Source organism: Mustela nivalis (assembly GCF_964662115.1).
Source record: "Mustela nivalis genome assembly, chromosome: 5".
In the NCBI taxonomy this organism is placed as follows: Eukaryota; Metazoa; Chordata; class Mammalia; order Carnivora; family Mustelidae; genus Mustela; species Mustela nivalis.
In genome coordinates this window covers 142433810-142458087 of record NC_139024.1, presented here as the reverse complement: position 1 = coordinate 142458087, position 24278 = coordinate 142433810, and the positions used below count along the sequence as shown (strand labels likewise).

The 24278-nt window shown below is 40.3% G+C and overlaps 1 protein-coding gene and 1 pseudogene across 2 annotated transcripts in view; both read right to left on the bottom strand.

Annotated features, from left to right (window-relative positions):
- SYCP2L (synaptonemal complex protein 2 like) overlaps window positions 1-24278 on the bottom strand; it is a gene marked incomplete at its 5' end in the record, with an annotated part of 98532 nt that overhangs the window by 9541 nt on the left and 64713 nt on the right. Inside the window, 8 exons of the mRNA XM_082729478.1 lie at window positions 14-72; window positions 173-272; window positions 2719-2810; window positions 3912-4018; window positions 5582-5683; window positions 21228-21297; window positions 21444-21517; window positions 22526-22655. Coding sequence (XP_082585604.1) covers window positions 14-72; window positions 173-272; window positions 2719-2810; window positions 3912-4018; window positions 5582-5683; window positions 21228-21297; window positions 21444-21517; window positions 22526-22655 — 734 coding nt within the window. The remainder of the gene's footprint in view (window positions 1-13; window positions 73-172; window positions 273-2718; window positions 2811-3911; window positions 4019-5581; window positions 5684-21227; window positions 21298-21443; window positions 21518-22525; window positions 22656-24278) is intronic.
- Window positions 16710-17273, bottom strand: LOC309865167 (large ribosomal subunit protein uL22 pseudogene; annotated as a pseudogene). Its single transcript has one exon. The product of its transcript is annotated as a large ribosomal subunit protein uL22 pseudogene (transcript).

Here is a 24278-nt window from a genome sequence, read left to right as displayed (position 1 = left end):
GTTGAACAATTACCTCAGTACTTGGAGATCGCAGAATGATTTCAAGTCATCAGACTGTTTTTCCCAAAATTCCTAAAATTGAACAAAAGTCTTAAGTGGTTATCAGTTACTCTACTCTGGAACGGATCCTCTTAAGTCACAGAGAATATTCCAAAAGAAGAGGAGCACTTACCAAAACATCCTTCTCAAGGTGTTTCAGAGTCTGAATATCCTTCTCAAGATTGTTCAGCTCTTGAAGAACAAAACTGTGAAACTGTTCTAGTTTATTCAGTCTGATAAATGTAAAAAGCAACAGATTTCATTGGAATTGCTTGACTGTAACAAGAGATGATCTTCTTTTTACAAGGATACTCCTGATTCTTTTCTAGACTTTTTCTAACTTAAATTCAAGTTGGCTAACATATACTGTAATATACAGGGGTAGAGTTTAGTGATTCATCAGTCGCATAGAACACCCAGTGCTCATCCCATCACGTGCCCTCCTGAATGTCCATCCCCCAGTTACCCATCCCCCCACCCACCTCCCCTCCAGCAGCCCTCAGTGTGTTTCCTATAGCTAAGAGTCTCTTATGGTTTTCCTCCTCCTTTGTTTTTATCTTATTTTCCCTTCCTTTCCTCAATGTTCATCTGTTTTTTTTTTCTTGAATTCCACATGAGTAAAATTATATGGTATTTGTCTTCTCTGACTTATTTTTCCATGTCACTGCAAATGGCAAGATTTCATATTTTTGATGGCTGAGTAATAGTCCAGTGTGTGCGTGTGCATCTGTTACATCTTCTTGATCCATTCTTCAGTTGATGGACATCCGGACTCTTTCTATAGTTTGGCTATTGTGGACATCGCTGCTATAAACATTGCTAAGCATGTGTCCCTTCAAATCACTATGTTTGTATTCTTTGGATAAATACTCAGTAGGGCAATTGCTGCGTCATAGTGTTGTTCTAATTTTAACTTTCTGAGGAACCAGTTTGCCTTCCTACCAGCAGTGTAAAAGGTTCCCCTTTCTCCACATCCTTGCTAACTTTTGTTTTTAAGAACACACACCTCCTCTTCCTCCCCCTCACTGGATGACCATCCTCTTCTCCAGAAACTACGAAGACTTGGATTTATCCCTTCAAAAGAAGTCCAAAAGAAGCTGGTAATTCAACATCATACTAAGAGCAAAGGAGAGAGGACTCCAGAGAAAAGGACACAGAGGTCAGACCTGGCCCAGAAGCCATTATGTCACCAATCATAACTCCCCATCACTTCCAAACTTCCACTTGCCCCCTTCCTCTCTTGCCTTAAGCTGGTCCTGAGAGCTGAAATTGGCTAATAAAGCCCATCTTCTACATGTTAGTTCTAAAGTTTCCAACCTCTGCTTTTGTGGGTCTAACCACCACATAAACTGCTTATTTGTTTTCTGTCTTCTCCATTAGGCTGAAAGTTCTATGAAGGCAAGAAGCTCTCAGTGCTTGTCGTCACTGCTCTCCTGCACTTAGCCCAGGGCCTGGCACCTCGTGCTGCTCAGTGTGCATTTGCCGAATGGGAAATAGATGAATACGTAACCTCTCCCCCTACAACATAACAGAAGTTCTCCACGTCCAAAGTCCTTTATGGGTGTTTTGAGAATCAAATGACATTGCAACTAAAAAAAGTTATAAATTCCTATTCACATTATATTTTCTGCCCTAAGAAACGTCCTCCTTCAGTTAAGCTAACCAACCTGCCATCGTTTTCTTTCCCTCCCTCAGAGAATGGAGGCCATTCTCTCCAACAAGAAACCATCTATGCCCACCTTCCCTATACCAATCAAACCTTTGTTTGTTTCCCTATACCAATCAAACCTTTGTTTTCAAAACCTCCCTACAGAAGCACTTCGGCTGTAATGGCTCTAGATTAACCCTAGTCACCACAGAACCCCATCTCCCCACAGAACCCCATCTCCCCACAGAACCCCATCTCCCCTCACCTCTCCTACCCTTCCCATCTCACAGTCATCAGAGTGTGTTTGCGGATGGGTGCGTGTGTGTGTGCAAGTGCACAGAACTTTTTACTGTGGCAATAGAACATAAAATTTACCCTTTTAACCATCTTTGAGTGGACAATTCAGTGGGATTCAGTACATGGACAATGTCCTGCAACCATCACCACTATCCATCTCTAGAACTTCTCCGTGGTCCAAACAGAAACTCCATACTGCTTAAACAAAATTTATTTCCACTCTCTCAGGCTCTGCTAATCTTTATTTTACTTCCCTTCTCTAGGAGTTTGTCTCTTCTAAGTACCTCTTTTAAGTGAAGTCATTCAACACTGGTCCTTTGGTGTCTGGCTTATTTCATTTTGCATAATGTCCTTGAGGTTCATCCAGGATGTGGCAAGTGTTAGAATTTCATTCTTTAAGGCTGAATAATATTCCACTGCACATGGAGGACACATAGCACTTATCCAGCATTTTCCCATGTTTACCCATCCTTGCTTTGTCTTCATAGTTGGATAATTTTTTTTTTAAATAGTGTTTTAGGATCATACCATACTTTTAGGAAGCTTATAGAAGGCCTTCTCCCATCATCTTATGAAGGAAGAACTAGAAACTAGACACTAGATAGGTTAGGTGATGTATCAAACCTCACAGCTGCTTAAGCTTCAGGTCCTCATGACCCCAGCACGATGGGCATGATACAAATCCTTATGAGTGATCACAGTTTTAGGACCTTGTTTGGAAACCCAACACTTACCTGCACTGACGTATCTGGTTTAAAAGTCGGATTAAGCAGTCTGGTGCTTGCTTGGCATCTTCTGAATAAAGCGGACTCCCCTCGTACCTAAGCTAAACCAGAACAACAATAACAAAATAATCACATTTGAATGAACCATAACTACATAAATGGAGTTCAGGCTTTGTGTGAAAAAGATGCTACCAGCAGGGGCGCCTGGGAGGCTCTGCCAGTAAAGCACCTGCCTTCCGCTCAGGTCATGATCCCAGGGTGCTGGGATCGAGCCCCGCATCAGTCTCCCCGCTCAGTGCGGAGCCGGCTTCACCCTCTCCTCCCCACCTGCGCGCTCTCGTGATCTCTGTCACCATCTGTTTCTCTCTCCCAAATAAATAAAATCTTAAAAAAAAGATGGTACCAGCACCTTATATTCATAATAAACACAACTGTTAAACAACAGTGATGAGACAGCTTGCTATACACTTTCTATGGATCACCCCAGGAAGGTACCAATAAAGAATAATAGGCTAAAATAGGAAAATTTATATTCATGCTATCAAAGCACATGTTGAATATTATTAACAAATTTCCACTATAAATTAACTTACATTGGTATTGCAGAAAATATGATAAGACTTTGGAGATTTTCCAAATTAGTTAAATGAATATATGTCAGGGTAAGATACTTTTCTCAAATGTGCTAATAAATAACTCTCTGGGGATTTATAAACAATAGGACATAAAAGGAGGGAACTGAAATGCTTCCAAAGTTCAACTTGCAGACAAGACTTTGGGACAGCCTACCTATGCACCACTCAGCCGAACATCTACCCAAACCCACCTCCAACTTTGTCCTGAACACCTCTCTCAACCACATGGCCCCTTCTCCTCCTTGCCTATCATGGTGACTGAATCGTCACCTCCTGGTACTTCCTGTTGTCTGAGAATGCATTCAATGAAACCAAACCATGAGTCTGATTTCCATATAAGTGCATCCAGTCCCACTGCAGCAAATGGACATGGAACCACTGTTTTATAATCCAAACCACAGTCCACAAAGGCACTATAGTCAGGACCCATAGCTAAGGCAAGTATACCTTTCCTAAGCCTCAGGAGCACCTCCACCTATGCAGGATAACAACAGTACAGATGAATAATATGATCTTGTTCCTTTAAGCCCCTAACAAGCCAGTTTTTCATTTTTAGTGGACCATTACCTCTGATTTCCTTTGCAGTTCTCTAGTGAAGTTTTCAAAGGCTAGGAGAACAGCAGAACTCTTCAAATTCTCGGGCACAACCGCTAGGGATGGAGTAGGAATGCCTTCTGAATAAAAACAGAACATTAAGTAAAACTAACACAAGGTTCAAAATTGACATGCTAAGCCCATCAGCTGCCCAGAGGTTGGAGTGTCCGTGGGAAGCCAGACATAAGTGGGGCCTGACTGTGGCTGACAAGGCCCTCTTGGAACTCAGAGCCATGGTGGGCACTTCCAGCTGCTTCCCATCAAACCTTAGTTTTTGCCAAGTGCTCATTTCCTCCAACCTTTCCCAGCACTTTAAAATAGGGCAGATGATATTAGGTCTAAGCAGCAGACTAAAGGAGGTGTTGTAAGAGGCTGTGAGGAGGACAAAACAGGTAGGACATGACAGGTAGGACATTTCTACGGGGGCAAACACTGGTGTAACAGCTTCTGGGTGCCCTGAGGTTGATGACTTATAGGTATTGATACTTGCAGGTATTGACTCATATAAGCCTTGCAAAAACCACTTCAGGTAGGCACTGTTGTTGTGCATATAGAACAGAGGGATCAAATAAAACTTGGGCAAGCTCATGCCCCAACAGCGTCAGGATTGGAACTCAGGCCGACTGGTTCTTAATCGCCAATGTCTAGCACCTCTAGGCTTCCAAATTCACCCTCTTGGAGCCTTTTGTTTTGAAACAGAGAGGCACCACTCATGCAGACAGCTAACCCCACACATGTAGATATCTTGGATCAATCCCCTTCACTGGTATAGGATTTTTTAATTTTTAATTTTTTATTAACATATAATGTATTATTAGCCCCAGGGGTACAGGTCTGTGAATCACCAGGTTTACACACTTCACAGCACTCACCATAGCACATACCCTCCCCAATGTTCATAACCCCACCCCCCTTCTTCCAACCCCCCTCCCCCCAGCAACCCTCAGTTTGTTTTGTGAGATTCAGAGTCACTTATGGTTTGTCTCCCTCCCAATCCCATCTTGTTTCATTGATTCTTCTACTCACTTAAGCCCCCATGTTGCATCACCACTTCCTCATATCAGGGAGATCATATGATCATATGATCATATGTCTTTCTCCGATTGACTTATTTCGCTAAGCATAATACCCTCTAGCTCCAGCCACATCATCACAAATGGCAAGATTATAAATATAATCTTTTGATGGCTGCATAGTATTCCATTATAGATATACCACATCTTCTTTATCCACTCATCTGTTGATGGACATCTAGGTTCTTCCCATAGTTTGGCTATTGTGGACATTGCTGCTATGAACATTCAGGTGCATGTGCAGAGTGGATATTTCTAATAAAAACTTCATTAATAACTACCAGCTAAAGCCGGGACCTAGACATCTAAGAATCAGCAGCCCTGAAAATTGCCGTAACAAAGAGTGAAGAGGCAGAAGTCAAAATAGAAAGGACATGGTGCTTACTTGCTTTTATCTATAATGTGTGCAACAACTTTCTTGGCTTTTAGAGGATAAAATGCTTAGTTGTTAGGGTTGTGCTGCAACTTTGATCTTCAAACTGTAGCACCCTGTAGAGCATGCTGGGATATTCAGGGCTCACAGTTTTGTCACTCTCTTGCTTGAACAGCTGGCTGGGCGCATAATGTTACCTGCTAAGTCGGTCTCTTCCGTCACTGAGGGGAGGGACCCTGCAGCATCACCTTCTTCCAATTTTGACTGTTTTGACTTGGCAAAACTGCCATCTGCTGGGTCTAAAAGCAAGCACAGCACGTTAACAACCACGCACATGTTCCTTTTGTCCCAATTTTATCTTGTCTTCTCTTCACCAGTTCATACCTAACTTTGCTGAGCAGCAAGCAAAACTCGTTCCCTGTTACTAATTACTTATCAGCTGACACACTAGCATCAAAGCACTAAGTCTCCTGATGCCTGAAAGAGGCGGCACAGGAACAGGCATCTCTTTGATGACCTCGGGAACATCTAGGAACGATCTGCTTAGCAGAGTACGGACTGACTCAAACAAAACAGGAGCCAGCCAACAGAAGCACAGCCCTTTTGCAGTGCCCACGCAAGTCAGAGTCATGCCCCACGCCCTCCTCTGAGAGAGGTGCACACAAACGCCAGCCGGGTGCTCTCAGATCGGAAAGACCAGGCACTCCCAGCCCAGGCCAGCGGGAGAATCTCAGTGAGCGATCGCTGCTGGGAACCTCTCTGGCAGTCTGGAGCTGCCCAGACAGCCACCGCTGCCATGGTTTTGGGTCCAAGCAAAAAATCCTGAGTCCCTAGGGACCGGGACTGGGAACCTGCTCTGCCAGTGGTCAAGGGGGGATTTATATGAGTTCTGCAGCCGGACTGAGGCTTCTCTCTGAGAGGGAGGTCAAGGTGCAGTTTGCTTTCCTCTAAACCTACAAAACCCATCAAAAGCGGTCAAGGCGAGAGAGAAAAACAAAAGTGAACAAATATAAAAACCTCCAGAGAACAAAAGCCTGAAAAAACCAGTTTCCTCAGAGCCCACCCCCTTGAGGGGGGCGGGAGGACTTAGCTGAGAGAACTTCAGGGACTGAAAACCCACGTGGCAGGCCCCTCCCCCAGAAAACCAACCGGGAAAGATTAAAAAAAAAAAAAAAAGACGACAAGAGAACAACCACCACTACTTCATAGGACAATTTTTATTATTAAATCGATCCCATTATTCTGGCTCATTTTTTTAAATATAGATAATTTTTTATTATTATATAATTTTTTAACCTATTTACCATCCCAGTGAGATGTCCAGTACATCAAATTCCATAAGAACCTTCTAACCTGAACTTTTTAATACATACACCTGTGTTTTCCTTTTGCATTTCTATTTTTTAAATTTCTTTTTTAAAATTTTAGTTTAGTTTAATTTATTCCTTTTTTTAATTTTTATTTTCTAATATTCATATAGAGTTAAACTTCAAGGTAATCCCCTTTCCCCAATCAATGCCACCCCTATAGGTAAACCAATTCCTAATCCCCCCTTATCTTAGGAAAGTTGAGTCCTTTAACAAAGATATCAAGATACATCCAGGAAGGATCAAAACAACCTTCCTTGCCACACTGAGAATTTACAACCACTCTCCCATCTTTTTCTTCCATCAGTGTTTCTGTGTTTTTGTGTTTGTCCTGATAGTATATAAATCTTACACTCGGAGTTCTTTTTGAAGAGGTTCTTCCTTTATTTGCATATATATATTTTTTTTTCTCTTGTCATATACTTATATCAGTCTTTTTGTTTGTCTGTGTCTGTTTGTATACTTCATAAATCTTACCTTGGGGCCCATTTGGGCTAAACCTTCTCTTTTATCTCACCTTTCTTTCCTGTCTCTCTCCCTCTCTTTTTTCTTTTCCTTTTCTTTTTCCACTCATTTGGGTGGGGAACTCTGATTGCTCAGAAGCATTCCAGGGTGCATCTTGACTGCACCACAGTCGATACATCCAGCTACACCCGTTCAGCCATCTCTCACCAAAATGACTAGGAGGAGGTATGCCCAACAGAAGAAAAATACAGAGGATGGACCTTCTGCAACAGAGCTAATGGCTATCAACATAGACAATATGTCGAAAAGAGAATTCAGGCTAACAGTTACCCAAGCAATAGCTAGGTTGGAGAAAGCCATGGGTGACCAAACGGAATTGATTAGGGCCGAACTGAAAATGACCAGAGATCATGTTTTCAATATTAGGGAAGAGCTGAAAGCTACCAGGGATGAGCTTCACAATGCTCTCAATGAGTTCCAATCTAATCTAAATTCTCTCAACGCTAGAGTAACTGAGACAGAAGATAGAATTAGTGATCTGGAGGACAAACAGAGAGAAAGGATCAGGAGGAAGCCTGGAACAAACAGCTTAGAAGCCACGAAAACAGAATCAGGGAAATAAATGATGCCATGAAATGTTCCAACATCAGAACTATTGGAATCCCTGAAGGGGAGAAGAAAGAAAGAAGTCTAGAAGATATAGTGGAACAAATTCTTCATGAAAATTTTCCAAATCTCATGAATGGAACCAGTGTTTATGTACTAGAGGCCTAAAGGTTTCCCCCCAAGATTACAGATTCTCGAAAGTCCTTGAGACACCTAATAGTAAGAATGAAGAATTATAATTGTAGGCAGAACCTCCTGAAAGCAGCTAAGACAAAGAAGATCCTTACGTACAGAGGAAAGCCCATCAGAATAGCGTCAGACCTGTCCACAGAGACCTGGCAAGCCAGAAAGGGCTGGCAAGATATATTCAGGGCACTGAATGAGAAGAACATGCAGCCAAGAATACTTTATCCAGCAAGACTGACATTCAAAATGGATGGAGAGATAAAGAGTTTCCAGGACCGGCAAGGCTTAAAAGACTATGCAACCACCAAGCCAATACTGCAGGAAATATTAAGGGGACTTCTTTAAAGGAGGAAAAAGCCCAAGAATAGCATTGAACAGAAATATAGAGACAATCTACAGAAAGAAAGACTTCAAAGGTAACACGATGTCAATAAAAACGTATCTATCAATAATCATCCTCAATGTGAATGGCCTAAATGCGCCCATATAACGGCAGAGGGTTGCAGACTGGATAAAACGACAGGACCCATCCATATGTTGTCTACAAGAGACCCATTTTGAACCTAAAGATACACCCAGACTGAAAGTGAAGGGATGGAGAAGCATCTTTCATGCCAATGGGCCTCAAAAAAAGGCTGGGGTAGTGATTCTCATATCAGACAAATTAGATTTTAAACTAAAGACTGTAGTCAGAGATCCAGAAGGACACTACATCATTCTTAAAGAGACTACCCACCAAGATGATCTAACAATTGTAAATATCTATGCCCCCAATATGGGAGCAGCCAATTACATAAGAAAACTGTTAATCAAGATAAAGAGTCATATTGATATGAATACACTAATCGTTGGAGATCTTAACACGCCTCTCTCAGAAATAGACAGATCATCGAAGCAGAAAATCAATAAAAAAACAAGAGCAACTTCTTTCAAGATATGTCTCCAAAGGCAAAGGAAACAAAAGCGAAGATGAACTTTTGGGACTTCATCAAAATCAAAAGTTTCTGCACAGCAAAGGAAACAGTCAAGAAAACAAAGAGGCTACCCATGGAATGGGAGAAGATATTTGCAAATGACAGTACAGAGAAAAGGTTGATATCCAGGATCTATAAAGAACTCCTCAAACTCAACACACACAAAACAGACAATCATATCAAAAAATGGGCAGAAGATATGGACAGACAATTCTCCAATCAAGACATACAAATGGCTATCAGACACATGAAAAAATGTTCATCATCACTAGCCATCAGGGAGATTCAAATTAAAACTACATTGAGATATCACCTTACACCGGTTAGAATGGCCAAAATTAGCAAGACAGGAAACAACATGTGTTGGAGGGAATGTGGAGAAAGGGGAACCCTCTTCCACTGTTGGTGGGAATGCAAGTTGGTGCAGCCTCTTTGGAAAACAGTGTGAAGATTCCTCAAGATATTAAAAATAGAACTTCCCTATGACCCTGCCATTGCACTACTGGGTATTTACCCCAAAGATACAGATGTTTATAGCAGCAATGGCCACGGTCGCCAAACTATGGAAAGAACCAAGATGCCCTTCAACGGACGAATGGACAAGGAAGATGTGGTCCATATACACTATGGAGTATTATGTCTCCATCAGAAAGGACGAATACCCAACTTTTGTAGCAACATGGACGGGACTGGAAGAGATTATGCTGAGTGAAATAAGTCAAGCAGAGAGAGTCAATTATCATATGGTTTCACTTATTTGTGGAGCAGAACAAAAAGCATGGAGGACATGGGGAGTTAGAGAGAAGGGGTTTGGGGTAAATTGGAAGGGGAGGTGAATCATAAGAGACTATGGTCTCTGAAAAACAATCTGAGGGGTTTGAAGTGGCGGGGGTGTGGGAGGTCGGGGTACCAGGTGGTGGGTATTATAGAGGGCACGGATTGCATGGAGCACTGGGTGTGGTGAAAAAATAATGATACTGTTATGCTGAAAATAAATAAATGAAAAAAAAAGTTCAAAAATAAATGATTCAAAAAAAAAAAAAAAAAAAAAGAATCCATCCTTCTTTCTGCATTCCCACACCATGACCCTATCTAAGGCCATCCTCCCCGGAGGATCTCATCAGTCCCCATGACTTCAACTTTGTTATGGTCCCAATTTCTCTCTTCCCTGAGCTCCATTAAGCAGCAAGTTTGCATTTCCAACTGCTTGGTCAACAACTCCATCTCAAAACCCACTCTATTCTATCCCAACCACCCTTTCTTCCCCATCACTTAGCCCCTACATACATGCTTAGCTGTGACGTCATCTGGCTTTGCCCCTTCTCCTCGTATATCTTGCCAGTCATTACTGATTTTTCCCCTTCAGAGGGGAAAATTCATTATTCAGCAGATATGTGAATGCTACTATGTACAAATATTTGAATGAGCCGTACCATAGAGTGGAATGGTGGAGAAGCAAAGAGGTAAGTTTCTCTTTCTGAACTCTGCTTCTTTATGTATCTCCCTGGGGTGCCTCAGACACCTCGGGCGTGTTTTCATCTCAAGACCTTTGCTCTTGTTAACTTGAATCCTTTCTCTTATAGATCGGCATTAAGTTTTTCTCTGGCCAACCAACATAAAATTTCAGTACCTCTGCCCCAATTCTTAAATCTCTTCCCATGCTTGATATTTTTTCCCCTAGCCTTTATCACAATATAATACACTGCCTGTTTTACTTCTCTTGTATATTATTTTCCCCCCAACACACTGGAAGATAAACTCTAGTAAAGCCTGCATTGTCTCTGTTTTGTTCACTAGAGTATCTAACCCTTAGAAAAGTGCTTGGCCCACAGCAGACTCTCAATAGATGTTCATTGAATGAATAAATGAATGCTATAAAATATCCAAGTTCCTATGGAAAAAAAAAATATGAGATACAAGATGAAACCAGAGAGGGAGATAAACCATAAGAGATTCTTACTCTCAGGAAACAAACTGAGGGTTGCTAGGGCTGGCAGGGATGGGGTGCCAGGGTGATAGACTTGGGGAGGGTAGGTGCTATGGTGAGTGCTGTGAATTGTGTAAGACTGATGATCCACAGACCTGTGCCCCTGAAACCAATAATACATTATACATTAATAGAAAACAAATATGAGACACTTTAGAGGTTCCTAAAATGACAACATAGGAAGACCCTGAACTCACCTCCTTCACAGACACACACACACATTTATAGAACAATTGAAGAATGGAGGGTTGACTAAGCAGCTTCTGCACAACAAAAGATAGAGAGACCACATGGAGAACAAGAGAGAGGAGGGCATGGTACTGAAGGAGCCCCCCCATCCCCCTCCACAGTGAACTACAGTGGGGTGGGATAGTTCTAAGGGGTGGGGTGCAGATTTGTCTGGCCTGGGGCATAAAAAAAAAAAAAAAAAAAAACCTGTGATTTAAAAGGGCAACTAGAATTTAAAAAGATCTAGCCCTAGGATCCTGTCTAAAAGCAGGGGACTGCTGAACTCACTCTGGATCAGAGGGGCTGGTGAGTGCCATGGTTTATGTTCACCCTCTGCCTTGATAGAGCAGGGGGAAGCCGGGTTGGGCTGCCATAGCTGACCCGCCTCCACGCCAGCCCCAGCCATCTCATCAATATGGCGCCAGGGCAGCACACACCAGGACATCCCTGGTCAGCAGTCACAATGGTTCCGGCCATCTCATTAAGACATAAAACATCCAAGAACTGGTCAGACCTGAACCACTTCATCTCCAGACAACTTGCCAGGACACCCCCCTCCACCCCTTTCCCTGCACAGAGTGCCCTGAAACCTCTACCCATGCCTGCTTTGGCTCTGGAGTACCCCCTGCATGGAGCATCCCAGGACACCCCAGATTTCACTGACTTCTGTTTCAACCATCCTACCGGGGTGCCCTCACTTAGGAAGCCCAAGGATGTAGAGAAAAAGGAACCTTCTTGCACAGTTGGTAGGAATGCAAACTGGTGTCGCCATTGTGGACCATAATATGGAGGTTCCTCAAAGTTAAAAATAGAACTACCCAATGATCCAGTCATAGCATTACTGGGTATTTGCACATACAAAAAATACAAAAATACAATTCAAAGGGATACATGTACCCCCATCTGTATAGTGACATTTTTATTTATTTATTTATTTGACAGAGAGAGATAGAGAGATCACAAGTAGGCAGAGCGGCAGGCAGAGAGAGGGAGAAGCAGGCTCCCCACTGAATAGAGAGCCTGACATGGGGCTCGATCCCAGGACCCTGAGATCATGACCTGAGCTGAAGGCAGAGGTTCAACCCACTGAGCCACCCAGGTGCCCCTCTAGTGACATTATTTACAATAATCAAATTACAGAAGCAACCCAAGAGCCCATTGACAAATGCATGGATAAGGAGGTGGTGTGTATAGACGCAAAGGAATGTTACTCAGCCATAAAAAAGAACGAAATCTTGTCATTTGCAACAACATGGATAGAACTAGAAAATATAATGCTAAGCAAAATAAGTCAGAGAAAAATACCATATGATTTCACTCAAAGGTAGAATCTAAGAAACAAATGAACAAAGGGGAAAACAAGAGAGACAAACCAAGAAAAAGACTCTAAACTATAGAGAACACACTCATGTTCACTAGAGGAGAGAGAGGTGAGGTAGATCAAGGGGATTAAGCATATACTTACCCTGTTGAACACAGAGAAATGTATAGAACTATTGAATCACTGTATTTACACCTGAACCTAATACAGCACTATGTGTTAACTATACTGAATTAAAATAAAAATAAAAGTAGCAACGAAAAAAAATTCCCACGTAGAGGGAATCTCCATAAGGTTTACCTCTGTTTATATTGGGCACATACCACCAAATTATTACAGGTGTAATTATTTTATATTATCTATCAGCAGATTTCTCATCAGAAATTTTGCAGGCTGAAAAAAATGGAATGATATATATGAAGTGCTGAAAGAAAAAAAATTGCCAACTATGTATATTTGATGTAGGAAAGTTGTCCAACATAAATGGAGAAATAAAGACTTCCTCAGGCAAATAAAAGCTAAGAGAGTTTATCATCACAAGATCTGCCTTATAAGAAATGCTCAAAGTACTTCATCAAGTCAAAATGAAAGAGTGATAATTAGTAACATGAGAACATATGAAAATATGTCACATTTATGAGTACATAGTTAATAAAAATACTGTAACTTGGTGGCATGTTAATCACTTAAATCTAGTATAAACTAGAAAATATTTATATGAAAATGATTATACCTGTAATAATTTGGTAATGTATGCCTAATATAAACAGAGGCAAACTAACAAAACATAAGATTTGGGGTAAGCAAAGGGTGAAGTTTTATATGCAATATAACTTGTTATGAGCTTGAAACAGACTATTAGGTATCTAAGACATTATATGTAAACCTCATGATAATCACAAAGCAAAACCTACACAAAAGTAAATACACAAAAGATAAAGGGAATAAAAAATATTATGAAAAATCATCAATTCAAAAAAGAGAGGAAGAGATTAACAAAGGAACTACAGAACAGCCAGAACACAGTAAGATGACATTAGTAATTCCTTAGCTATTAGAGGACTGACCAATTTTTAAAAAAGGGTAGAGACCGGAAGAGATGTTTTTCCCAAGAAGACATACAAATGGCCAACAATCACATGAAAAGATGCTCAAGATCCCTTACCAGGGAAAAGAAAAAAACAACATGAGATATCTCACATGTTAGGCTGTCTAAAATTCAGAAGATAAGAAACAAATGTTGGGGAGGATGCAGAGAAAAAGGAACCTTCACGTACTTTGGTGAGAATGTAAATTGGCATAGCCACTGTGGAGAACAGTATGGAGGCTCCTTAAAAACTAAAAATAGAAATACCGTAAAGGGGCGCCTGTGTCACGGTCTCAGGCTCCTGAGATCGAGTCCCACACTGGACTCTCCACTTGGGACCGTTGCCTGCTTCTCCCCCCTTCCTCTGTCCCTCCCCCTGCTCATGTTCCCTGTCTCTCAAGTAAATAAAATCTTTTTTCTCTTAAAAAGAGAAATACCATACGATCCAATAGTTCCACTATTGGGGGATATTTACCAAAGGAAAATAAACATACTAACTCAAAAAGATCTATGTACCCCTGTTTATTGCAGCATTATTTACAATGGCCAAGACATGGAAGGAACCTCAGTGTCCATTGATAAACGAATGGATAAGGAAGGTGTGATTCGTGCATGCGCGCGCACACACACACACCCTGGAATATTATGTAACCATAAAAAGGATGAGATCATGCCATTTGAGATGACATGGATAGACTTACAGGCTTTTTTTAAAAAATTTTTGAAATACTCCTTTTTAATTAACATATAATATATTATGTCTCTCATGGATACAGGTCTGCGATTCATCAGTCTTATACAATTTATAGCACTCACCATAGCACATACCCTCCCCAATATCCATCACCCAGCCACCCCATCCCTTCCAACCCCCCACCCCCGTCACCTTTGGCACCCCTCAGTTTGTTTCCTGAGATTAAAAGTCTCTTATGGTTTGTCTCCCTCTCTGGTGTCATATTGTTTCATTTTTCCCTCCCTTCCGCTATGATCCTGTCTTTTTTCTCAAATTCTCAAATTCCTGAGATCATATGATAATTGTCTTTCTCTGATTGACTTGTTTTGCTTAGCATTATACCCTCTAGTTCCATCCATGTTGTAAATGGCAAGATTTTGTTTTTTGATGGTTGCCTAGTATTCCACTGTGTGTGTGTGTGTGTGTGTGTGTGTGTGTACACACACTTCTTTATCCATTCATCTGTTGATGAACATCTAGGCTCTTTCCATTGTTTGGCTATTGTGGACATTGCTGTTATAAACATTCAGGTGCATGTGCCCCTTTGAATCACTACATTTGTATTTTTTTTCTTTTTTAAATAATTTATCTGACAGAGATAGAGAGCAATCACAAGGAGGCAAAGAGGCAGGCAAAGAGAGAGGGGGAAGCAGGCTCCCGCTGAGCAGAGAGCCTGATGTGGGGCTCGATCCCAGGACCCTGAGACCACGACCTGAGCTGAAGGCATAGGCTTAACCCACTGAGCTACCCAGGCACCCTACATTTATATCTTTAGGGTAAATACTTAGTGGTGCAATTGCTGGGTCATGGGGTAGCTATTTTGAACTGTTTGAGGAACCTCTGTGCTGTTTTCCAGAGTGGCTGCACCAGCTTGCATTCCCACCAACAGTGTAGGAGGGTTCCCCTTTCTCCACACCCTCGGCAACATCCATCGTTTCCTGACTTATTAATTTTAACCATTCTGATTGGTGTGAGGTGGTATCTCACTGTGGTTTTGAGTTGTATTTCCCTGATTTGGAGTGATGCAGAATACTTTTTCATGTGTTTGTTGGCCATCTAGACGTCTTCCTTGCAGCAATGTCTGTTCATGTCTTCTGCCCATTTCTCAATTGGATTATTTTTTCTTTGGATGTTGAGTTTGATAGGCTCTTAATAGGTTTTGGATACTAGCCCTTTATCTGATATGTCATTTGCAAGTATCTTCTCCCATTCTGTTGGATGTCTTTTGGTTTTGTTGACTGTTTCCTTCGCTGTGCAAAAGCTTTTGATCTTGACGAAGTCCCAATAGTTCATTTTTGCCTTTGCTTCCCTTGCCTTTGGCAATGTTCCCTAGGAAGAAATTGCTGAAGCTGAGGTCGAAGATGTTGCTGCCTATGTTCTCCTTAAGGATTTTGATGGATTTCTGTCTCACATTGAGGTCCTTCATCCATTTTGAGTCTATTTGTGTGTGTGGTATAAGGAAATGGTCCAGTTTCATTCTTCTGCATGTGGCTGCCCAATTTTCCCAACACCATTTGTTGAAAAGACTGTCTTTTTTCCATTGGACATTCTTTCCTGCTTTGTCGAAGATTAGTTGACCATAGAGTTGAGGGTCCATTTCTGGCTTTCTATTCTGTTCCATTGATCTATGTGTCTGTTTTTGTGCCAACACCATACTATCTTGATGATTACAGCTTTGTAATAGACCTTGAAGTCTGGAATTGTGATGCTGTTATCTTTGGTTTTCTTTTTCAACCTTCCTCTGGCTATTTAGGGTCTTTTCTGGTTCCATATAAATTTTAGGATTATTTGCTCCATTTTTTGAAGAGAGTTGATGGTATTTTGATAGGAATTGCATTAAATGTGTAGATTGTTCTAGGTACCATAGACATTGTTCTTCCGGTCCATGAGCATGGAACATTTTTTCCATTTTTTTCTGTGTCTTCAATTTCTTTCAGGAGTACTTCATAGTTTTTGGAGTATAGATTCTTTGCCTCTTTGGTTAGATTTATTCCTACACATCTTATGGTCTTGGGTACAATTGTAATGGGATCAACTCCTTAATTTCTCTTTCTTCTGTCTTGTTGGTGTATAGAAATGCAACTAATTTCTGTGCATTGACTTTATATCCTTACACTTAACTGAATTCTTGTATGAGTTCTAGCAGTTTTGGAGTGGAGTCTTTTGGGTTTTCCATATAAAGTATCAAACCATTTGCAACGAGTGAGAAGACCTACAGGGTATTATGCTAAGCAAAAGAAGTCAGACGGAAAAAGACAAATGCCATATGATTCCACTTACAAATGGATAAAAAATGAACAAAAAGTAGACTCAATTATAAATACTGGGAACAAACTGATGGAGTTTTTTTTTTTTTAAATTTGCATTTATTCTATGTAGAATTTACTTCCAGGCCATAAGTTTTTGTTTGTTCAGTTTCTTCTGGGATATCTTTTCTTCTGTGCAACTTCCTCTTTTGATTTAGGAACAATCTGCTCTTTTTCCAGAAGGATCATCCCAATAAGGCAAGGAGAGCCCATGTATGGATTAAGCCAACCAGGAGCCCTGTAAGTTCTATGCTGCATCCTGGGGGCTTTGTTCACCTGGATATGCTCAATGACCAGAGAATCTACATCTGAACCCTAAGCCCAGCATTACTCTCTGCATTTTTAAGCATTGGCAGTAAAAATTCAGCACTTTTCTTGGGCCACTGGCCTTGTGTCCTGTCTCACTGTTTGGCCTGGGCACACCTAACAACTCCACCATTGTAGTGACCGGATGGCACACACTGCTTCTACAAAGTGATGTCTTTCAGATACTTGGTGGCTTTTTGAATATGCACACCCTTGATGGTACAGGCAGTTTCACATGTATTCTTAAAGTGAATGCAAAGATTTGAACCTCTTGATTTGCATGATTTCACCAGCTTTTCTGGGTCAAGCAAATAGTGAACCATTTTCAGAGGTTACCTCAATGGAATGAGTAAGTCACAGGAATAAAAAGGAGAGCATAAAGAATACAGCCAATGATATCATAAGAGCTAAGCGTGGGGACAGATGGTAGCTATACTTATAGTGAACATAGCGTAATATATAAACTTGTCAAATCACTAAGCTGTATGCCTAAAACTATAACTACTGTGTGTCAAGTATACTCAATTATTTTTGCATTTAAAATAAATGTAAATTTATTGAATTATTCAATCCACAGGAATAAAGTAGCTGAATGGATTAAACAGACAAACAAAAAAGACCTAACTATGTGTTACCCCCAGGAGATTTAGTTCACTTTTAAGGATGAACATAGGCTCAAAGAGAAGGAAAAAAATTATTTTATGCAAATAGAAACTCTAGTAGACCTCAATACCATACCTTCAACAATGGATAAATCATACAGACAAAAAAAATCAATAAGGAAACACTAGACTTGATTTTACTTTACACCAAATAGACCTAACAGACATCTACAGATCATTCTGTCCAGCAACAGAATACCAATTCTTTTCAAACACACATGGAACACATGGTGTGTTTTCGAGGATGCACATGTTGGGTCACAAAACAAGTTTCAGGAAACTTAAGAAGATTGAAATCATGCCAAGAATCTTTTCTGAACACAATGATATGAAACTAGAAATACCAGGAAGAAACTGGAAAAATTCACAAATACGTGGAAATTAAATAGCACACTCCTGAACTACATCTGCATCAAAGAAATCAAAAAGAAAATAAAAAATACCTTGACATACTTGAAAATGGTAAAAATCTACAGAAACTTTGGAGTTCAGTAAAAGTAGTATTGAGAGAGATTTATAGCCATAGTGCCTACATTAAGGGAAAAAAAATCCAAATAAACCACCTTACCTTATATCTTACGACTAGAAAAAGACCAAACTAAGCCTTAGCAAACGGAAAACAAAAACAAACAAACAAAAAAAGTGAATGAGATAGAGGTCAGAAAAAGAGAAAAAACAGAATCAGTGAAAGAGCTGGTTTTTTTGTTTTGTTTTGTTTTTTAGATAAAGTTGACAACCTTTTAGCTAAATTAAGGGGAAAACTCAAAATCAGAAATAAGAGACATTACAATAGGTACCACAAAAAACACAAAGAAGACTACTATGAAACATTATGTACCAAAAAGTTGGCAATCTAGAAGAAATGGGTAAATTCTTAGAAACCTACAATCTACTAAGACTGAATCATGAATAGAAAATCGGACTAGACCAGCAATGAGTAAGGAAATAGAATCAATGGATTCTATGAAACATTCAAAGAAGAATTTATACCAATCCTTCTCAAACTTCCAAAAATTGAATAAAAATCAACACCCTCAAACTTTATTCAAAAAGCAGCCATAAAGACCTACAGTGAGAACATCCTACAGAGAAAAAGTGCAAATCACACATTGGAAGAAGACAGTTACATATAACCAAGTTCTGAACATATGAAGAGTTCCTAGGACTGATATAAAGAGACAAGCCTCCACACAAATGGGCAAGACATCTTTTTAAAGATTTATTCACTTATTTGACAGAGAGACAGAGAGAGCAGAAGAAGGCAGAGCAGCAGGCAGAGGGAGAGGGAGAAGCAGGCTCCCTGCTGGGCAGGGACACCTTGCCCCCGCCCCCCGCCCCACACCAGGCAGGGATCAATCCCAGGACTCTGGGATCATGACCTGAGACAAAGGCAGACACTTGACCAACCAAGCTACACAGGCGCCCCTAGGCAAGACATTTCAGACACACACAAAAGAGGAAATTCAAATGGCTAACATATAAAAATGATGTTTAACCTTAGAGATGTTTAATCAAATTAAAACTTTAGTGTGCATACACACAGAAATTTAAAAATCCCAAGTGTTGGAGAATGTGAAGTAAGGAACTCATACACAGCTGGTGGAAAAGCAAATTGATACAACCAGTTTGGAAAAACAGTCCCGCGCATCTAAAACTGTAAAGACATATAAACTCTGTGGCTGAGCAATTCTATTCGTAAAAATACACCTAGAAAACATTTTGGAGTATGTATCAGGAGAAATGTACATAATTCAGCATAGTGGCATTATCTATAACAACCCAAACTTCAAGTAATCCAAATATCCCACAGCACTAGAACAAAGTCCACTCATATCACTGAATATTATGCTATGATTAAAATAAATATACTTCACCTAGATCCATCAGTGTAAATAGATTTTATATATGATTTTGAGCAGAAGCAGGCCACACAGTTTATACAGTATGATGTCATTTGTTTGCACAGTACATGAGATAAAACTAAACTGCATATTATTTAGGGATGCATACAAAGAAAATTATAAAGAAAAGCAGGGGCGCCTGGGGGGCTCAGTGGGTTAAAGCCTCCGTCTTCTGCTCAAGTCATGATCTCAAGGTCCTGGGATGGAGCCCCGCCATAGCATTGGGCTCTCTGCTCAGCAGGGAACCTGCTTCCCCAACTCTCTCTGCCTGCCTCTCTGCCTACTTGTGATCTCTTCTGTCAAATAAAAAATTGAAAATAAATAAGTCTTAAAAAGAAGAAAAGCAACAGAAAGCTTTTCACGCAAATCAGGACCATCATTACCTCTCTAAGGAATGGAGGAAAGTAACAGGGTCATGACCCAGGATTCCAGGTCTCAGACTGGGCTGTAGTTATATAGGTGTTGACTTTATAATTTTTTTTTAAAGATTTATTTATTTATTTGACAGACAGAGATTACAAGTAGGCAGAGAGGCAGGCAGAGAGAGATTGAGGAGGAAGCAGGCTCCCTGTGAGGTGGGGCTCGATCCCAGGACCCTTAACCCACTGAGCCACCCAGGCACCCCTTATAATTGTTCTTTAAACTGCGCACGCCCTGGACATGCTGTCCGGAAGGTATGATATTTCTACCAATGTGAAAGTGAAAAAATAAAAGCAAAGCAGTGCAATCAAACACCAAATTAAGGCTAATGGACCCCTGTAAACAGGGAAGCAGGGATGAATTTCGGGTTGCAGCTACCCGGATTCTGAAATAGCAATCTTTCATTTCTTAACCTGGATGTTGGCTCACAGATGTTTGTGATGATACACTAAATGTTGATACACAGGGCATGCAGCTATTTCAATCTTCCTGATGTTCCATTTAAAATGTAAAGAGAAAACAAACACTTCAGGGACACCCTACAGAGTGGTCAGGTGTTCTACTCAATCACAGTCCTGTGAACTGACTTGAAAATCTCCTAAATAAATAAAATATTTAAAAAAAAGGGGGGGGGTGCCTGGGTGGTTCAGTGGGTTAAAGCCTCTGCCTTCAACTCAGGTCATGATCTCAGGGTCCTGGGATGGAGCCCCACCATAGCATTGGGCTCTCTGCTCAGCAGGGAGCCTGCTTCCTCCTCTCTCTGCCTGCCTCTCTGCCTACTTGTGGCCTCTCTGCCTACTTGTGATCTCCGTCTGTCAAATAAGTAAATAAAATCTTTAAAAACAAACAAAAAACCCTCCTTATCACGGTAACCAGGAGAAAATGAACTGGATGCTTCCATTCTTGACCACACCACTGTTTAGAAGGTGGCTTTATAAACTGCAAGTGACCTACTTAGTCAGGAATGGAAAGAGCCCCTGGACCAAATCCTTAGGAAGGTGCCTCCACTGAGCCCACTGGCCCTCCGTTTGAGGCCAGAGAGGAGGCAGCTGGTCCCAGGCCATGTTTCTTGAAACGAGGCACTCTCGTTTCTGAGTGAACCTAGGGTCCCGTCCCTTCCCGGCCCTGACCTTCATGCACTTCTAGGGAGGGTAAGCAGATCCGAACTGCTCTCTCCAACACCTGGTGTCAGTCTGTAAAGTCATTTTTTAAACTGCTGTGATTGGAATAACACCCAGCCCACCAAAAGTAAATTCATTTTGCTTTATTCTGCAAAGACTGAGTATTTTCTCACCTCTGTCTTCCAAGCTTTGCAGTTTATGTTTGAAGCTAGGAGTTTTCATCAAGGATTCTTGGTCTACAGTCTCCAAAGGAAAAAATAAAAAAAAAAAAAAAGCAAATGGTGCTCCATTATCCTCTAAGGAGGAATAAACACATGATACAAATATAATATAAACTCTGGAAAATCAGATGAATAACCAACAATAAATAATACCTTAGATACATTTTCCTTCGATATATTTTCTTCAACTTCTGAATGCTCCAAGGATGACAGATCACTCGGGGAGCGGGGACTTTGATGTTCTGAGTGTAAGAACAATTTCCAGAGCATCAACATGCTAAGAAGCAACTTTAGGTAATAACATTTCACTATCACTCTATGTATTAAATCTTACCAACCTCCAAAAAAGATACTTTAAAAAAAAAAAAGGCAAAAAAAAAAAAACCCAAAACACCCACAAAAAAACAAAAAAAAACCCCTTTTTATCTTTTAGGGCATGTAAGGTTATTGGTTTTGCAAGCAGGCAGATAAAATGAGCCTCAACTAAATCAGCACATTTCATAGCTGCCCATCGGGCTCCCAATACATGGGCAAGGCTCCTGCTGTCTCCAGCTTGTGACCCTTCTCTTTCTTCTCTCTCATCGTTCTTCTAACTTATTTCTTCTTACTCTCTAACTCTATATTTTTCTCTTTTCCTTACTCTTTTTTCTCCCAGTGGCAGCCAAGCTAAGAAGTCATCACCTGCTTACTGACTGCTATCATTGGTTGGCAGTGAGCCAAGCTGCAAAATGATAAAGGCAAACCAAAATCCCTAGCCTCACAAAAGGTGTAAATAGTTCTAATAAAATACAACAGAGGTTAAGATGCACCTAACAGGGCAAGGATTGGCCTTGTCTGGCCAACTCTGGCCTCTCCAGTCAAATCCAGTCCACCACTTGGTTTTATAAATAAAGTTTTATGGAAACACAACCATGCCAGATGGTCTGCGGCTGATTTGGAGCTACAACCGTAGAGCTGCTAAAAATAAAAAATAAAAAAAATACTTGCTGTCTGGTGCCTTACAGAAAAAGTATACCAATCACTGCTATAAGTCATCATTTGAGTTTTCTTTAAAAATGGAAGAGCACAAGGTAATCTCAAATGCTAAAACACAATGTCTTCTATCTTTTGCTAATGAGGACAGTAAAGGAGAGATCGTATATTCATACTTTCTTCAATACATGTTAAAAGAAAGAAAAATTGTTTAGTTCAAACTACTTTTCCTAAAAAAATATTTTTTTTTCTATGTAAATCAACAGAAAATCAAGTACCTGTTTTCTGGGCAGAATCTTCAGGAGTTAAAAAGTCAGAGTTACCCTGAAATTTTGTTACAGAAATATTTGCAAGTGTAGTATTATTCTGCCTGGAGGTTTCCTTCCATGATGGTGTTAGAAGTTTAGCCTAAAATACAGTATTTTTTAAGAGTGTTAACATTCATAACCATTTTAAGTAGTTCTCAAAAAATTTTAATACATTTCTAATGTCGTTTAAAGTAGTTTAAGTATAGGATTTGCACCATTTGAAAACAAACACTAGGACCATAAGATCCTAAAGTTGAAAACACATTAAGTCATCTATCAATTCATAGTTCTAAATCAAAAATAACTCTAAATAAGTTCTCAAAGTAGGACCCCAGAACAGAGCTTCAGCAACACCCAGGAACTTGACAGAAATTCAAATTCCATAATCCCATCTATTACTTATATTTAGCCAGAAACTATGGGGACAGAAACTAGCAATCTGCATTTAAACACACCATACTCATCATTCTGATGATCACTACAGTTTGAGAACCACTGCTCTAAATCAGGAATCCACAAATCACAGTTCACTGGCCTTCTTAGAAATAAAGTTTTATTGGAATGCATCGTGCATTCACTTAGGTATTGTCCATGGCTACTTTCATGCTACAACAGAAGAGCTGAATAGTCACCATGGAAAATATTTATGATCTTACATGTCTAAAATGTTTACACTATTTACTATCTGACTCTTCACAGAACAAGTTTGCCGAGTCCTGGTCCAAATTATTCTCTTACATGCCAACACAGAGGAGTGAATTTTGAATGCTAATGTTTGTACAAAGTCAGCAATGCCCTCACTGAAAAATCAACAGACTTCTTGTCAGTTGAATAACTTAAATTTATAGATTCGCAAAGTTTTGATGTTTCTTTGGTGCTTACTTCAAACAAAAACTGTATTTACTTTAAATCTGTCTTTTGACCTATTTCTTTTTTTTTTTTTTTTAAGATTTATTTATTTGACAGAGAGAGAGAAATCACAAGTAGGCAGAGGCAGGCAGAGAGGGGGGAGGGATGCAGGCTCCCTGCTGAGCAGAGAGCCCGATGTGGAGCTCGATTCCAGGACCCCGAGATCATGACCTGAGCCGAAGGCAGAGGCTTAACCCACTGAGCCACCCAGGTGCCCGTTGACCTATTTCTAACTGATAAATCATACCAGTTTAAAGTATTCAACATGTATTTAGGTCCTTACTCTGGCTCACTGGTTTAAACTAGGAACTATACACTTTGTCAGTACAGAATCACAGAGGGTAACCATTAGAAGGGGGCAGGCGGGGAGAGAGAATGGTGATTGGAGTACAACCACATGGTATTTCTGCATGGGGGGCTGTTGGTGTTCTCAGAATCCCAGCAACCACCCCTTAGAGAACTCATATACTTGGCACTTATATCTGTAGTCTTTATGTATCTCATTTGACGAGGAACAAAAACCAGCTGTTGAGACTGGGGGATTCAGCTATTAACAGGAACATTTGGCTTTGAATTTGTCTGAACACCACCGGCGTTCATATTTTTAGTTATGTTGCTTTAAAACAAAGAACCAAAATGAGTTGAGAAACTTTGAGGATTTATCCAATATTTATATAAACCTGAAGTCACTTCAACCACTTACAAAATAAAGATTGAAATGTTTAAATCATTAAAAGCTTTAGAAATAATATGTTAGCAAACTGAAAACTAAGGGAAGAAGTTCACTTTAAAATGTAAATTCAAAGAGCAAACA